Consider the following 18,783-nt stretch of genomic DNA (forward strand, 5'->3'; position numbering starts at 1 on the left):
CACTAATAAATGGATCATAGCCAGTCTTCACCGCGCTCGATAACTCAGGGCAGGGCAACGCAGAATTTAACTCCGCTGTAATCAGCCCAACGCCTTTCGCAGCTTGTTTCTCCATCAGCACTGGACACTCTGCCACTAAGCGCCCAGGCCTCTTACAATAGAAACATGCCTGCTCTGAGCGACTGGTAGACTGGACTCCTGTGTGAATGAACTGAGACCTAGGCCTTTGCCCGTCTTCGGAAAATACCCTGTGTGTAAGTACAAATTCGTCCGCTAAGACAGCAGCTTCTTGCAGAGACTCGACCTTATGTTCATTAAGGTACGTAGCTACAGCATCAGGCAAGCAGTTTTTAAACTCTTCAACTAAAATCAGTGCTCGTAACTTTTCCCGGCTGTCTATTTCCCTTGATGAACACCACCGATCAAATAAAGCCTCTTTCTCACGTGCAAACTCGACATAAGTCTGACGCTCTGTCTTTCTAAACCGCCGATAGCGCTGTCTGTATGCTTCGGGAACCAGTTGGTAACAGCGAAGAATATGTTCCTTAACCAAATCATAATCCGCACTTTGTTCAAGTGACAGTGATGAATAAACCTCCTGAGCTCTGCCAGTTAAGACTGACTGAATTAGAAGCGTCCACACCTCTTTAGGCCATTTCAAGGTGGACGCAACTTTCTCAAAGTGCGGGAAATATTTTTCCACATCTCGCTCAATAAAAGGTGGCACAAGCCTAATGTTTTTACTAACGTCAAAAGATCCAGTGTGAATGTCAATATTCTCTTGCTTAGCTCTAAACTCCAAACGTTTAATCTCTAGCTCATTCTCTGTGGCTTTTAAGCGCAACAACTCTCTCTCGTTATCCAATTCTTTCTCCCGAATCGAAAGCTCCTTTAAACGGATAGATTCACTCATATCAACAGGAGGCAGAACCCTTCTCTCTACCAAAACTGGTAGCAGGACAGTTTTTATGCTTTGTTTTAGGCGTTTCTCAGAAGCGGATAACTCAATTTCAAAAAACGTAGCCAATTCCAAAAGTTCGTCTTTTTTAAGACTATTAAACGCCTCTACAGAAGGGTTTTCCACAAACTCCTGAGCCACAGACATGATTAATATAGCCGAACAATCCAAAATAAAACAAAAACAAATTTGGCCTACTACAGGCTGCTACACGACTACAAAATCTAAACAAAGTCAGCAAAATCCCCAAAATGACCACAAAACCACGCCACAATACTGACAAGTTGAGGAAAAGTTACACACGAATGGGCAAAAGCCCCGAAAATCACTGCAGCCAACCTTGACCTCAGCCTGTTTAAACACTACTACAGTAGCTATATGCAATGCACTAATCAAGACAAAAACAGAGTACCGGAGGACTGGGAGATTCGCTGCTACACCCCAACCCTACTTACCAATTCAAACAAAAACTAACTAACCTCACTAGTCTTCAGCGGATCCCCCTACCCGGTGTACTTTAAACGTCGAGCTCGTGAGGACGCAGCAGACCGATTGCGCAGCCTACCACAACCCCCGAAACGTACCGACTAAGGATACCACCAAAAATAATGAAACTAAAATAATAAAGTGGCAGACTCAGTGTCTGCCCGGCGGCTTACTAATTGAGGTGCACGCTTCTCTACCCAGAACAATTTAAGGTACTCACCCAAAAATCGCACTAAAAAAAAAAACCTACCAGATTCAAAAACGGACGAGGGCCCAAATGTTATGACCAGGCGCACTGGCCACAACATAAAATGACAAAAATGTCAATTGGGCTCGTTTTGTCTAGGGGTTTATTTAAACAATGGGGTAAATTACAAAACAACAGAAAAAGGGAGTTTAACTATAACAGAATAGGACCAACACAGGAAGACCAACAATAGGCATGGTAGCGGAACACAAGTCTTCTTGGACTGCACGGCTGCACAGATATTTAAAGGGGTGGCTCCGCCCACTCCTAACAGGTCACACCTGCACACAATTAAGGAGACAATGACAGCAACAGGGAAGGAAACAGCACCAAAGGTAGTGGAGGGACGTAACAGAGGGGTATAAAAAGGTCAAAGATAATAACACCAGCACAGGGAAGGGCCCCATGCGTTTCCAATTCTATAAAGAAATGGATGATCTGCTTGGGGCCCAACATGATGTGGTGTTCCCTTTTGTAGGAACGAAAGATGGGGTGGATGTCCGAAGACAGGAAGCAGTGGTTTGCAGTGAAGCTGCCACTGCCACACTCACCACCTCCCACACCACTGTCTCTGCCACCACCTCACGCACATCAACACCTACTGTCTCTGCCACCACCTCACGCACATCAACACCCAGCCCAACAACCAGCACAGCATACTCCAACCCACCAGAAACACCCTGTACCACCCCAAGAATGCCACGCAAGCGTCCAAGGGACGATGACCTCCTGACTTTCCTCCGGGAAACCGAAATGGCCAGCCAGCAACGCCACCAGGAGACCATGGCCCAGATGAGGACTTCCCAGCAGGGCTTTGAAAGCCTGATTACACGATTAATCGATAAATTCTGAGTGACATTTGATCCTCCCTCTATTGAATTATATTTGTTATTATTATATGTTATTATTTAATATATGTTATTATTTAATATAATTATATTTGTTTGTTAAGATGTATATATATATATATATTTATTCAAAATCTTTAGTTTGTTAAGTGAAGTTGTGTGTGTGTATGTATGTTTAATATATTTTGTAATAATTTTATTCTATGTTTCTTATTTAGTATTTTTTTTTAATGGAAAATAAATATTTAATTGCTCAAAACCATACTGTGGGCTAGAAAATGATGAAGCATTCAATTTAGGTAAAACATTATCATTAGTACACACAGAATATAACAAGTAAACATCAATAACAACAGAAAGCGAATGCATTGTAAGAGTAAATATATTTAGAAGCTTTTCAACTGTAAAAATTTGTCTACTCATTGTGATCATCCTGCCTTGGGCAGCCATGTCGGTGTTCTGGACATACGGCTGAAGCAGCGATACACATGTTGTGTAAGAAACAAGCAGACATAATTATCATGACCACAATGTCAATGCGGGTGTTCTGGAGGTCACGTAGACGCCTCCATTTGCACTTCATTCTTCCAAAGGCATTCTCCACAATAACCCTCCCCTGGCTGATCTTCGAGTTGTGCCTAAGGTCTTCCACCGTTAGAGCCCCATTGTCACGCTTTGGAGTCTTGATGAATGGGAAGGTATGGCCAATGTAGGCACTATCCCCAAGCAGACAGAGCTCCCCCATCTTCTCCTGCCAGTGTGTGAAGAAGGTGGAACTCCTCAGCATTCTGGCATCATGCACCCTGCCTGGTGGTCCTGCAAAGATGTCAATGAAGCGGGCCCGGTCATCCACAATCCCCTGAAGGAAAACAGAATAGTATGCCTTGCGGTTCATATAATCCCCTCCTCTTATGGGTGGCCTCTGGACCCTGATGTGGCAGCCATCAATTGCCCCAATAACCCCATCAAGGCCACAGACACGGTGAAAGGCAGCAGCAGAGGCAGCTTTTTCACAAGCATTTGGCCAGGAGATGAAGGTGTTTCCTATGCCTGACATGATGGTCAGCACTTGGTGGATGATTCCATGCGCTGCTGATTGTGATACATCAAATTTGTCAGAAATCTCCCTGAAGCTGTTCTGATTGGCCATATACCAGAGGAAGAGTCCTTCCTTGGGTGTGATCAGTGTGTAGGCCGTTCTCCTGTAACTTGGTCAATAGGTACTCAAACTGGTGTTTTGAGATCCTCAGATGACGAGCAAAGGTGGCATCACTCCAGTTGAGCATTATTTCCCACTCAGTTCCCGTCTTGAGGATAATTTGATGTCTGGAGCGCAATACAATCGAGATCAGTGCCCTGATAAAAGAGAAAACCTAAAATTAATAAATGTTGTTTAAAATCTATTGCTTTGTTATATTGTTTTGTTTCTTAAGGCAGTAAAAAGGGGTTGATTGCTTATACTAGCAATAGATCTTAAGAACTTTACAGAATAGGTATTCTAAACTTATATAACATATAGGTAGACTCTAATTAAAGTGGGATATTCCATCATCCAGTTGAGGCTGCAAAATCAGGCAAGTCTATAAAAGAGAGCAGACTGGGGCACCTTTCTTTGTTGCAGGTTAACGTATCCGAGTAGCTTACAGCATTCGGCTTAGAAAACCTAGAATAAAGTTCCACTAATATCTTTCAACATCTTAGGTAGACTGCATTTAAAAACTGCATCTTTTGTGAGTGTAATTGCGTAGCCTATATCTTGCCATGTATGTGTTAGCTTGTAGGCCTAGAGTCTTTCTTTAGGTTGTAGCCTACATCAAGCGCTTTCAGATATAACCTCCGGAGTACATGCGGAGGTTTGTCAAACGGAGGTCCTACCCTTCGGATGATTCAGATATGATCCTAACCTGCGGACCTAATACTGACCTTATACGGACGTATGTGTGAACGACATACACGCACATTACAGAATCTCCGTGTGGTTGTCGAGTGAGGGGTGGGGGCTCAGAGTTCACAAGATGCGAGATATATGACGCAGAATATATGCGGCCGCTGCTTGTCACAGCTGCTTTTTGTTTACAAAGTGTAGCCTATGTATTATAGGCTAAAGAAGAGAAATCTATTGTGCGTAGGCTAATACTTGAAGTAGGATAGTCACGTAAGTGCGCACATACAGTATTTGTATGTGTGCTTCGAGTAAACACATTTATCTGTTTTCAACGTAATGCAGGCGCGCGGGAACATATTTTTGACCATGGGTGCTGAATAACAAAATAATGTATGTCCCACGATTTCTGCCCTAGCATGATATGATTTGAATTTAGACAGCTACGCCATTTCAGCGCGGTGTATGAGTAGGCCTAAGAGCGAGAAGTTTTATAATGCCCTTGCCACTCCGACTCATCAATAAAAACTGCGTGCACACACACCAGACCAGCACTTGACTTTACATCATTAAACTATTTCAGTATATTGCTTTTCTGATTGTCAAAACCACACCTAACTTATGGCGTCTCCACTCCACAGCAAAAGTGTCCTAACCACGTTACAGCTGTTTCTATCTGAGCGACTCCAATAGTGAGAGGATTTCAGTGTCATATTTCGGTGGCACTAGCTAAGCTGTCGTGGAACTCGAGATGACATGTCTGATAGGCAACAGGTCTCACCAACACGAAATTCTAATTGCAAAAGATGCAGCCTACCTCATCTGTTGTACTGTAGTTATTCGAAATTGGGCTTTTCACAATCCAACGATATATCCAAAGTGCGAACTAGCTGGTGATGGTTTATGAAAACTGCCAGTATGCATGCTACACGGAGTTCTGACAGGGCTGTGCATGGCCTAATAAACAGGCAAGATATAACCCACGATCGCCATGGTTTCGTTGTCAATTCGTGTTTGTGGTAATAATGACAGCAACAATAAAACCATCTGTATCTTACGATCTTCATCATTCTTGACAGATCACCAGCCTCCTCTGGATGGTCATATGCATAATTAGCCTATAGCCTACCTTTAGTTTTCATTTAATTTTAAACACAAATCTACTGTCTTTACTGCCGGGAGAGAAAAAAATCCTGTATTCTTTTCTGTAGCCTAATTCTGCCTAAGGCAATCAATGAACAGAAAACCGTGTTGGCTAACAATTTATTAAATACTCCTGTTATTGTCGTCAACGACGTCGCTGTAGGCTACTGCCTTTTCAGCGCCTTCTGCTTATGATGATTCAGTCTTTTGAATTCGTTTGGCCTTGCCATGCAGTTGTAGGCTACAACGTGCCATTCCCTTCATGTGTTTTATCAAAATGTTGTATGCCCTCATGGACAGTAGCTCCGTGATGTCTGCATCTTTCCATGTCGGAGATTTTCTGGACAGCACTTTGCCACTCCATCATAACACTGGCATTTAAGTCAGATTTAACCACATGGACGCACGAAAGAAACGTCACCAACACGCCCTCTCACTAGGTGTGAATTTTAACCGCATGTTCTAAGCCTCGTTCAGACACAGCACATTTACATAATGTCCGGAGGAAATACTAGGTCGGGGGTAGTATAAACACCGGGTGAATTCGGACTTCCATATGACCGGTTATGTCGTTCAGATATACGGCCCCACCGTTTAACATCGGCAGAACCTCCGGTCTTACACGTATGTCTGAAAGCGCTTATCATGTGTTTTACCCGGTGTTTTGTATGTGACTACCCCCGTTCGTGTATCGCGCTTGTTTTATTAATTGACTTCCCTTGTGTTTCCAGTGTAATGATGTCTCAGTGAATGAGTAGCCCAACCCCCGCTTCCGCTCTTTAACCTTTAATTGGACATCTGCATGTCGCAACAAGCGTTAGGCTACAATGTTATACATAAAAAGCCGTTACAAGTTAGGCCTACGTTACGTAGCAACGGAATTTTCACTTAAACAGCGGTTAAAACATTCATAGACTACTTTCAAATTAGCTGAAACATGTACTTACATTCTCCGTTTTCTATCATCTTCTTCCATATTTCGCTGATGAACCACATACTTGGATTGTAGCTCTCTGTACTCTTTCAGAGCTAATGCAAGAGCGATTTTCCTGGGGGCGTCCATCATTATCTCCGACTCGTCGTGTTGTGTACAAACAGAACGCAAAAAACAGCTGTTACCTGTTTTCCGATACAGACGTGACGTCACTATCGAGATGCAAGTCGCGATTAGAAGACAAAAAGAACGGCCCATTAAATTCATCAAGTCAAGACACTGCACAACATTCCGCAGTAACCACGTAACCGTAGCAACATCCATTGTGATGCTTGATCTGTGGCCCTGCTTGTTACTATGGCATTAGCTCCAGCTTTGGCCCATAGACTGTATAAATAAACTGCAGGAACACCAGTCACACACTCCTGTTCATACACATGTGTAATGTATGTATGTATATTCAATTATGTACTGCTGTTTTGATGAAACTAAACAAATGCGGTATGTTGCTTTCTTCATATTATGCTCTTTCCCTTAAATTAATGTGTGGATTATGAGAATGTTTTAGCAATGATGTATTCTGTTTTTTGCTGAATTTCTTTGAAAAATGATTTGCTGATCTGAGATGTCAGTGTTTATGTATATATAAGTATATATACTTTTTTGATCCCGTGAGGGAAATTTGGTCTCTGCATTTAACCCAATTGTGAATTAGTGAAACACACTCAGCACACAGTGAACACACAGAGAGGTGAAGCACACACTAATCCCGGCGCAGTGAGCTGCCTGCTACAATGGCGGCGCTCGGGGAGCAGTGAGGGGTCAGGTGCCTTGCTCAAGGGCACTTCAGCCGCGGCCCACTGGTCGGGGTTTGAACCGGCAACCCTCCGGTTACAAGTCCAGTGCTAACCAGTGGGCCACGGCTGCCCCATAATGCCCCATGTATGTGTTGATATAGAACAATAAAACATGCTTGTTTTTCTGAATCAAAATATGTACATAAAATGTGTTTCTGACATTTAAATGTCTAAATAAAGATTCTGAAAGGAAATGTGATGAACCTGTTGTCATTGTATTTATTTCATTGTTTTCTATGCCATAACAAAAATAGAGTATTTGATTTCTTTTTCTTCAAACGTTCTTTTTCTGTAGTCGGACATGGCATGCATTGACCACCAAGGTCATCTCTTTTCTTCTTCAAACGTTCTTTTTCTGTAGTCGGACATGGCATGCATTGAGCACCAAGGTCATCTCTTTTTCTTCTTCAAACGTTCTTTTTCTGTAGTCAGGTATGGCATGCATTGACCACCAAGGTCATCTCTTTTTCTTCAAACTTTTTCTTCTTCAAACTTTATTTTTCTATAGTCGGACATGGCATGCATTGACCACCAAGGTCATCTCTCCATTCAGTGCAACACTGTACCAGATGAGTGCTCCCTCTGCCTTAGGCTTCTCATGTTTGCACATGGAAGGGCAGGGTCTCCCAGAACACAGCTATAGCACCAAATGAAACATGCATTGAACATAACATAGTTATGAACTATCTGGATTAATGAACTAAGTGGTCCTGACTGAGATGTATTCACATCCCTGCAAAACAAAGCTATGAAGTGTTGTAGTGGTGACAAAGCACACATGGCATGAAGGAATCTCACACTCTTACTGGACTTGTTGGAGCAGTGACAGGATCGGTCTTCTAATGAAGTATCAAAGCATGAATGAAGTGTGTTTATCAGGATTGGTCCACTAATGAAATATCAAAGCATGAATGAAGTGTGTTTATTTCAGGTTTAGAAGGAAATCTGCTCCCGTGCTTTATGGCTTCTCACAGATCAACTTTCTCTAGCAGAGTGACAACACACGTTTGCTCTTCGAACACAAACACATGCCCCATCCATCTTGTTCATTTGGGTTTTATTCTACATCACCTGTTGAGTTTGTTTTGTCCTGTGGGGTATGTGGTTTAGTGACAAACATGGGTGAGTTAACTCCACAGACTTAACACAGGGGTCTATGGACATTTGCTCCCTTTTGGGACCTGCCCCCTAGTGGATTTTCGGTGTATTGCACTTTTTCACACTTCCAGGTAGACTTCATTGTTCAGATTAGAATGAATGTTGCTGCTTGGATAACTCCCAGTAAGTGGTAAACCTCCTCATAGAAGAGCTGTATGGCTTCATTCTCCTCACAAAACAATGTCATAGGGCTCTTGTTGTAGGAGGTTTACCACTTTCTCTGAGTTGACAGGATTGGCCCTACTCTTGCAACTTTTGTGTGTGTAAATGAGTGTGTGTAGGGGTGTAATGGTGTACTGTGTATGTGCGCGTTTGTGTGTGTGTGTGTGTGCTTGTGTGTGCATGTGTGTGCTTGTGTGTGCATGTGAGTGTGTGTGTGTGTGTGTGTGTGCGTGTGTGTGTGTGTGTGCATGTGTGTGTGTGTGTGTGCATGTGTGTGTGTGTGTGTGTGCATGTGTGTGTGTGTGTGTGCATGTGTGTGTGTGTGTGTGTGCATGTGTGTGAGTGCAGCGTGTTTTTGTGTATGTGTGCTTCTCTGTGTGTGTTTGCTTGTAAGTGTGTGTAGGGGTGTAATGGTGTGTGTGTCTGCTTGCCTGCACGTGTGTGTGTATGTGTGCATGTGTGTTTGTGTTTGCTTGTGTGTGTGTGTGAGTTTGTGTGTGTGTGTGTGTATTAGTGAGCACACTGTCTTTGTGTATCTATATTTATATTATTATTATTATATTATTATTATATATTGTGTTTGTGTGCTGGTGTGTGTGTGTGAGTGTCTTTGTGTATAGCTATGTGTGTGTTTGTGTGCTGGTATGTGGATGTGTGTGTGTGTTGGTATGTGTGTGAGTTTGCATGCTACTGTAACATACATACTTGCTGGCTTCCTCTGTTTTTATGTGTTTAGGCCCATCTGCTTTGATCTGTGTGTGTGTGTGTGTGTGTGTGTCTGCTTTCATATGTGTGTGTGTGTGTGTGTGTGCTATAACCACTGTAGCACCATCAGTGCTAATAATGAAATATTTAATGTGTGTGTGTGTGTATGTGTGTGCTATAACCACTGTAGCAGCATCAGTGCTAATAATGAAATTCCACATCACACACACACACAGGGCGGGGGGTCCGAGTGAGCATGCTGTTCACTACAAAAAATGTCAGATAGAACCTTATAATTCTAAGTGGAACAAACCTCTTTAGATATAATGTCATACGTTAGATATAAAATATAGATAACTCAATTTCGACAAAAATGTCAGATAGAACCTTATAATTCTAAGTGGATGACATGTCAACTTCCTTACATGTCAACTTGCTGCGTTGATTGACGTTTCACGATTGATGACTCGACAAATGGGGCGTTGCAGATGTCACTTTCTGATATAAGCTGGAGATAAACAAATACAAATATGACCTATTTAAATGTTCAACACATGAGCCAATCAGCACATTGCATCGCCTACTGACTAGCCAATCAGCTGCGCACCGAATCAGACCATATCCTCGATATAACGATAAAACAGGTGGAAATAACTCTGGTGTGAAAACCCACTGATTGTGTTCTGCGTTTTACAATGACCTTGGTAACCACTCCAGACACACTTACTTGGTAATCACTACAAATACACCACTCCAAATACACTTACTTGGCAACCTTGGTAACCACTCCAAATACACTCACTTGGTAACCACTCCAAATACATTTACTTGGTAACCTTGGTAACCACTCCAAATACACTTACTTGTGCTTGAGCCAATTCTCCGTCTGCTCTGCAGTCAGTCCCGTTTCTGTGCCTGTCTGCTCCGTTCAGGCAGATTCAAGGCCAGCAAGTCGGTGCGCAGAGCTGATTGGCTACTGCAGTGTTTTTCCACCGCTGTGCCGTGAGAGATCATCAGGTGTGCCGCAGAAAATTACCCAAATGTCACTCACTGGTCCAGAAAAGCAACTGTTGCATCAAAGAATTTATAACCACATGCTCTCATTGATTGTATGATTGCACTATTTGTGGTATGCAGGCATTGTGCAACGGGGGCCCCATATCCAGTATTCACAGAATCATCACATATCCAGTTCATAACAACAATTAAATTAGATATAGTCACCTACAAATGAAACAGAGGGCGCTTGTTTTGAGCAGGTCTTGCATAGAAGCCATAATAAGGTCATATCTGTGTATTATTTGAAATTTTAGGCTATGGTATGTTTACTTTTTTCTTCACACAGGATGTTAGTGTGTCGTGGGACATTTTAAGTGTCAAAAGTGTGCCGTGGCACAAAAAAGGTTGAAAAACACTGGGCTAGTCAGTAGGCGATGCAATGTGCTGATTGGCTCTTCAGAAACGCTGACAAAACACTGACAAAATTCCTGTCTGTGAAAAGTTTTGTAGCTTTGTACATCCAGTGTAGCACACAAACGATGGATGTCACACTTCTCCCATTTTCTGCCTAATTGTATGTGTAAATACAATTCCTTTTAGCTATAAAGCTGCCCCACACTCGGTCAAACTAAATCCCAGTGGACAAAAGTTTTTCACATGTGGACAAAATATTTCTACAAGTACAAAGTTTCCGTGCACAAGCACAAATGGTTTTATACAGCTGCAAAACTCTATTACACATGTGAAAATCTTTTCATGGGTACAAAATATTTATGGCGTTGTTTTGATTCCATAGACGGCAGGGAAATGCGCGAGTGTGTGTGTGGCATGTTGTTGAGTGGGAGTAAACACAAAAGCTCACTATAGCGAGCCTGTTTGTAAAACATGAAGTTAGAGTGCCCAACAACTATACAAACACCCCCCCCCCCCCCCATAAACACACACAGTCTCTGTGCAGTAGTCTTTATTAAAACAGGTCATTCATTAGCTGAAACACAAACAGATTAAAGCAAAATACAAGCGGCTCATTCTAGCTCTGCGAAGGTACATCATCAATGACATCATCAATGACATCCAAACGGGATTTGGAGATTAGGCTATTCAATTATTCATAAACGGCAACACAAAAACCAACCGGGCGCGTGTGCACGCAACCACACACACACCTGCAAACACACCATATTTACACACACACACACACACACACACAATGTGATCCATCTCACTAGTTGATGAAGCCAGAGGCCGCGCAGACAAGGTTGCTTCTCTCAACCGCCCCACTTTATCAGTCTTAAAAACTACAACTTCCAGCTCTCCACTTGCTCTAAGATAAGCCTTAAAAACTACAACTTCCAGCTCTCTACTTGCTCTGAGATAAGCCTTAAAAACTACAATTCCCAGCTCTTCACTTATATTTATATTTTAGGCCTTTTTGCCTTTATTTGAGCAAGACGGAGAAGAGGCTGACAGGAAGTGAGTGTGGGAGAGTTGGGGTGGGATTAGGAGATTACGCGGGTCAGACTCGAACTCACGTCCCCGTAGGAACTTGAACCCAAGCGTGGCACGGGCGCTGTAGCAGTTGCGCTAGAGTGACGTCTCGCGACAGTGACGTCTCGCGTTTGACGTGTAAAGGGTGATGAGTCTCGGCTGTCCCGAGTGACGTCGCTAGCTTGACGTGTAAAGGACGATGAGTCTCCCTGCTAGTGATCATATCTCCCAAAATACATTTGCATTTTAAAAACAAGGGTGATAATGTAAATAAGGGTAACTTTGTTTACATGCAAATAAGAGTAAACATGTCCTTTCAAACAGAACAGAGAGGGACAATTGGCACAGGCATGGCAGACAGGCTCACTCTCTCACACACACGCACACACACGCACACCTAGGCAGGTTGGCTTATCGTCACTACCATCAAGCGTCATAATTAGTGCAATTTAGCTCAGTAGCGATGGACCCACACATTCTCGTACAGCTGAGGTTGGGTGATCGCACAAACATACACACATGCGCACACACACTCGCACACACACACTCACACACACACACACACACACACACACACACACACAGAGTATTGCACATTTCCTTGTATGAAACAGCAGGTGGACCATCAGAGATGCCAGTGTGGTGTTGCACCCCAGAGGCTTCATGGTCATGTGTCACGTGACCCAGCAGAGAGGCCTCTGATTGGACGACGCTCCGCTCTGCCAGTTCATGGGGAAGATGCGGGGAGGGATCCCTTCCGTCCCTCCACAGAATTCCCAAACAGAATATTCCGGAAAGTCCCAGAGCAGCTGGAGCGAAGGCCTACATCCAACTGATGGTGAAGTTCTTGCTCAAGTTCAGACCCAACTCTGTCACAGTAAGAACCTGGAGGAGAGAGAGAGAGAGAGAGAGAGAGAGAGAGAGAGAGAGTGGAGTAGAGGGTGACACGGGAATCGATTGTCGCTCCCATCCCATCCCGAGCCTACACAAATACTCCCGTCATATCCCGATCACGTTACTAACCCCGTAGGGGTCGTAGATCTTATTTGGGTCGCCAGCATAGTGACAATTTATGTTGTGTAGCCTAATAGGCCTAGCTTATACCTTAGCTTGGGAACTCCCTCAGCATTTTTGCAGTTTTGAGTGTGGAGATCACTCGCAAAATGAAACAATATTTATTTCGGGCGCCTACCATGGACCTCACAGTTGCAAAATGCAAGGGACATGAATCGGTCTATATTTGCACGAACAATAACGGACATCAGCTCTTCAACATGGATTCTAGATTCAAAATCTAGAAAGTATAATTTTAAATCGTACAAAAACCCTGCTGTCAACAACTAAAGCAGACATCCATAGACTGGATAAGGCTATTTGCGTCATAGGCTGCTGATAGTTTCAATTGTAGATACAGGCCTCTTTAACCCTTAGAACCCTAAGCTGTTATTAGGGCATTTTCACTACCTTTATTCATAAGGATTTATTCTGGTCATTGTAAGTGCCACACACATATATTATATATTGTTTTTTTTCAGGAGAGTCTAGGCTATTCAGATCTGCCATCATTTCATGTATTAATACTAGCATTGATTTTATTTTGATTTTTAAAGAATTAAAATATAAAAAGTGTATTATAAAAATTCTTATATTTCAACATGTATCTCACCACAGCAAGCTCACAGCTCTACATGCATTTCATGTGTGTGTAGGGCAGACTGTCCTGAATCGGGCAATATAATTGCCATGTTGGAGGGATACTCTGGGGCTGAGCAATTTACAGAAATATTTGCTGTGTGATTTACGGAAATAAATGCCATTTTTTATTTAGTGATGAAAAATGACCTTTCTGCGCTCCATATCGGTGACACGAACTGATCTGACCTGACTTGACCCGAGGTTGCGTGTTAGCCTGCGTGCCTGTGTGTATGCAGTCATAATAATTCTCAACTTTTTATTGCATTGCCATGAACAAAGTAAATGCAAAAAAGGTGTTTATTTGTTGAACAAATTGGGATGCAATGTGAGCCTTGAATTGGATGCCATGCAGGAATTTGCTAGGATCTCAAAACCGGAATATGAACATGCTTTGCCATAGAGAAACACATGATAGCATTGGATTATAAACATGCTTTGCCACAAGAACAGACAAAAACGTGGGGTAAGTCCAGCTATATGAAGTTATTATTTTGCTGTCACTTCGTCTGTTTTATAACCCAGAAGGATGTAGTCTCCTCTTTCATCTGACATGCGTGGCATATCTATTCGATCACGGGTCCGCGAGTAATTCAAACGAGAGTAATGAGTGTGCAGCATTGGTTTGTGTACATGATAGAGTTGGATGTCTCGAGACCGGTGGTCTCGGTCTTGTCACAGTCTCGACCGTCTTTGGTCTTAGTCTTGTCTTGGTCTCGGATCCCTCGGTCTTGTCTTGGTCTCATTGTCTTGGTCTTGCGGTCTCGGGTCGACATAGTGGTCGGGAGATTTGCAACAAATATGTCCATGATACAAAACATAACATTCGAAAACATTAAATTATTTCGCCTTTCACGCCCTTCAAATGCAACCTTTCAAATGCAACCAATCAATGACATACATGTATTTTGTTGTGATTAAGAAACTGGCGCTCATCCAATCAAAAGACGCAAGTGTAGCCAGCGCGAAACGTTAGGTTTACGTCGTAGCTGTCAGTCTCAGTCAGACCTAGTAGGCTAATAATGTCAGCGAATTCCGCCATCATTAAATTTGCATTCACGGAACATAAAGAAATTTGCAGTCCAGGGGCAAGAAAGAAGCATTCTGCAAAATGCAAGTTTTGCAAAGTCTCTCTCTCTCATCATTGTCATGCAATTGCTATAGCCTACATAGTTTCATCTCACCCAGTCTACGAAAACATTTACAGTGAGTGAGCTCACAGTCACAAACATTCATGACATGCTCTGTCTCTGCATTGTTCTGCATAATTATTAGAGGAGGCGCAGGGATACGAGAGGATTTCTCGCAGGGTTCAGAACTAGCGCACCACTCACCAGCAAAATCAAAAAAATAAATAGCCACCGACATCCAATCAAAAAATAGTAGGCTATTCGTTGTATCCAGGTAAAATTCCAAAATAGCACATCCCCTCCCTACAACCACGTTATGCTTGTGTGGGGTTACACGTTTAAGATTTCAAAACTGCACCAACATTCTTTTTATTCAGAAATTCAACTGTCATTTGGTAAACCAGCCTACTTATGGTACTTTACAGGGTGTGTAAATTAAGCCTTTTCACGAACATTTGGCCTAGCCTACTTTATGGCAAAATTATTTCTTATCTATAAACTAAACTAAACTGTCGGTCATTAAGAAAACCTAATGATTGTGTCGTTATAGCTTTGTGTAAGCCAGACATCAGCAACGTTCATTTTACACGACCAATCACTCTCGTGGCTGCCTGAACTTTCCCTGTCGTCACGGCTGCAACTTTCACACTCGTTTGTGCTTTTTAGCGCCGTGTTCATCAGGTCCCGGGACACCCATCTGATCCTCCATGGACCATGTCAACAATGAATGAAAATTAGCTTATTATTAACGAGTGTTATCAATTTGAGCGAGTATGCTACACATAGGCCTACATTTTTTTCTAAACATACAGGACTGCTGCAGACAATGACCTGCCAACCACCATAATGTATAATGAACTTGCTGTCCTCGGTTTCGGCATGCACATGCTTAGTCTAATGATTCAGTGACAATATAGGCTACTCAAGTGAATAAAGTAATTAGCCTAATAAATAAAATATTTGTCTCACTCAGTACATATAGGCCTACATCTCGTAAATTGGTGAGCAAATAGAATATCCCAGCGTCACGATTATTATATTTCAAGATTCCAATCTATCCCACCTAAATATGAAAAGTTATTTCTACTGACATGCTTCCTGGTGACATAAAAAAACAAATGGTTTCCCTTAATAAGGCTGACATAAGAGACATAGGCTATGCATTATACTTTCCCAGACAAAAAACAGATATAGGATGTATAGATTACAATGACAAATTCAAGGTCTCAAAGGGTTAATGCTTCTTTCCAATTTTTTTTTATAATTAGTGAGTGAGTGCACCCCCCCCCCCCCCCAATCTCACTCCAAGCTGAGCTCAAAACTTGAGAACCCTGCCCCAGTATGCTGCTCTTATTCAATTGATGCAAGTTATGGTGTAACACCAGAGACTTTCTAATGTGGAGACACAGCACTCAAAAAATCCTCCTACACATATCCCACCCCTTCTTCGCCAAAATGTCGACATGTGTATACATTGAGCGAATCATGTGGTGTGAGTTGACTACTTTGAGCCAATTATGTGCTGTGTTGTGCAGACATTGTGCCAATCATGTGTTGTGAACTCGACACTGGAGCACGGTTGGTGTGGTGAAGCCTTGCGCACGTGCATTTCTGCTGAATAGGATGCCCGATGAGTACCCAAAAAGCGTTGCAATATGGCCGCCGAGTGGAGGGACATGCCTAAAAGGACTTTGGTAACACTAGCTCGCTAGCTGTTTTTTTTTTTTTGGTCTCGGTCTTGGTCTCGGTCTCGTCTCGACTTTGTCTTGGTCTTGACTCAGTCGGTCTTGGCCTTGGTCTCGTCTTGGTCTCGGTCTTGATACCCTCTGGTCTTGGTAGTGTCTTGGTCTCGGTTTAGGCGGTCTTGACTACAAGTCTAGTACATGACGTTATTATTTTGCAGTCACTTCGTCTGGTTTCATAAGCCAGAAGGATCGATAAACATGGTACCAATGGATAGCCCTGTGCCCCCTCTTTCATCTGATATGCTTGCCATATCGATGCGATCACGGGTTCGCGAGTTATTCAAACTAGAGTAATGTGTGTGCAGGTGAACGCAGAGAAGTATAGACTGTAAATATGATGCAATTTGATTTAATTTCATGATTTTTTTTTAATTTTCATACTTGATCGTACAGACAAGTGTGTAGTCTCGTTGGAAAGCCCCACTTCTGCTCTGTCGTGCAATAAAGATTTCATCTCGCTGCGATGAACAGTTTCGGAGCAATGTAACAGAGAAGAAAGGGTGTGTTTTTTGACGCACTTTGCGTCAATCGGGTTCTAAGGGTTAAAGTTAATAGCAGTCTCCTCGCATTCCATCTTATTTCGGATTTAAAACGCACAAAAGTGCATTAGATTTGGCTATAATTAAATGGACATGTAAATTATATTTCCTCTTTCCATCTCGCGAACAGTAAGGTGCATTATCATTCATCTTTTGGCTATTTCGCAAAAGCCTCTTCTGATAGGCTATTTATTCATTTCACAATCTTAAAACATAGCCAAACACAACACCAATAGGCCTACACAGTCTCAGCACAAATAAATACACGTTTAAGTCTAGAGGAAAATGCGGATTCAACTTTCGAAACAAGAAACCTCTACAAATATAGGCCTACTAGAGTATTAAGATCGACGTTGAACACAGTGAGCCATACAACTTGACAATTACACTGTATCCTAGTGTTAAAGTGTTGAGTAAAGCTACACATGTTTAGATTGATTTTGTTACCATGTGTGTTTATTCCTGCCGTTACAAAAACTAGCATCTCTGATAACGTTAGCGATTAGCTCACGTTGATATGGTAATAGAAAACACCTTCAGTTTTCGGTGTAGTCGCTGACGCTGATTGATTGGCTTGTTAACAGGGCAGCTGCTTTGTATTGCTCTGATAGGCTACTCTGCGGGTAGCAGTAGCCAATCAACGTATTGTGAGTTGTAAGTGGTTCTCTTTTCTAGAAATGCCTTGCAATCTTTGGGTGCACTCACCGCATGTTTTAATTTTATCTCAGGCTCCGTTCCCCTCCCGCCCGCTCCCGTTCATTTCTGCCCGTCCCGTCCCTATCACGTTACCAACAGTGAAATTGACTCCCGTACCACAGGACAAGTGAGTTTACATTTTTTGGAATGTAAACCAAAGAGAGTTCTCCCACAAAGTGTGTGTGTGTGTATGCGTGCGTGTGCGAGTGTACACGCTTGCGTGTGCGTGTGTGAGAGTGTAACTAGTAGCCCTGCCCACTGAGCTGACGATGTGATGATTTGCTCACCTGATTCGCTCGGTAGGTGAATTCTGCATCTTGTGAGTTCACAGTCACACTCTCAGGCTCCGCCTTCACACCATAAATGGAGACCGTTTCCACTGTGATGTAGCTAGCCTCCACATTTTCCTGCAGCACCTCTGAGGTCATGGTGCCCTATGGAGTCATGGGATATGTAGTTTTAAGACTGAACCGATACAAAGAACCCGTTTTACATTCTACATGTTTGTGAGAATTGTGCAAGTTTTGGGGAAAGAGTTCTAAGAGTCCTGGTTGGAAGATGGTTTATGAACTAGACTGGTCTTTGGGTACTGGTTTAGAGAGTCCTGGTTGGAAGATGGTTTATGGACTACACTGGTATTTGGGTACTGGTTTAGAGTCCTGGTTGGAAGATGGTTTATGAACTAGACTGGTATTTGGGTACTGGTTTAGAGAGTCCGGGTTGGAAGATGGTTTATGAACTAGACTGGTCTTTGGGTACTGGTTTAGAGAGTCCTGGTTGGAAGATGGTTTATGAACTAGACTGGTCTTTGGGTACTGGTTTAGAGAGTCCTGGTTGGAAGATGGTTTATGAACTAGACTGGTCTTTGGGTACTGGTTTAAAGAGTCCTGGTTAGAAGATGGTTTATGAACTAGACTGTTCTATGAACTAGACTGGTCTTTGGGTACTGGTTTAGAGAGTCCTGGTTGGAAGATGGTTTATGGACTAGACTGGTATTTGGGTACTGGTTTAGAGTCCTGGTTGGAAGATGGTTTATGAACTAGACTGGTCTTTGGGTACTGGTTTAGAGAGTCCGGGTTGGAAGATGGTTTATGAACTAGACTGGTCTTTGGGT

At 42.7% G+C, this 18,783-nt stretch overlaps 1 protein-coding gene across 1 annotated transcript in view; it reads right to left on the reverse strand.

The window, feature by feature from the left end:
* Positions 1 to 11,326: 11,326 nt before the first annotated feature.
* Positions 11,327 to 18,783, reverse strand: part of gaa2 (alpha glucosidase 2) — a 43,158-nt gene continuing 35,701 nt past the window's right edge. Inside the window, exons 20-21 of the mRNA XM_076282172.1 lie at positions 17,957 to 18,103; positions 11,327 to 12,752 (exon numbers count right to left, since the gene is read on the reverse strand). Of these exons, the coding sequence (XP_076138287.1) occupies positions 12,690 to 12,752; positions 17,957 to 18,103 (210 nt within the window). The 3' untranslated portion in view covers positions 11,327 to 12,689. The remainder of the gene's footprint in view (positions 12,753 to 17,956; positions 18,104 to 18,783) is intronic.

Source organism: Alosa pseudoharengus, unplaced genomic scaffold, assembly GCF_046254945.1.
Source record: "Alosa pseudoharengus isolate Yale_2024_CS ecotype anadromous, Long Island Sound unplaced genomic scaffold, YU_APseudo_1.1 YU_APseudo_1.1_scf_1, whole genome shotgun sequence".
Classification (NCBI taxonomy): domain Eukaryota; kingdom Metazoa; phylum Chordata; class Actinopteri; order Clupeiformes; family Clupeidae; genus Alosa; species Alosa pseudoharengus.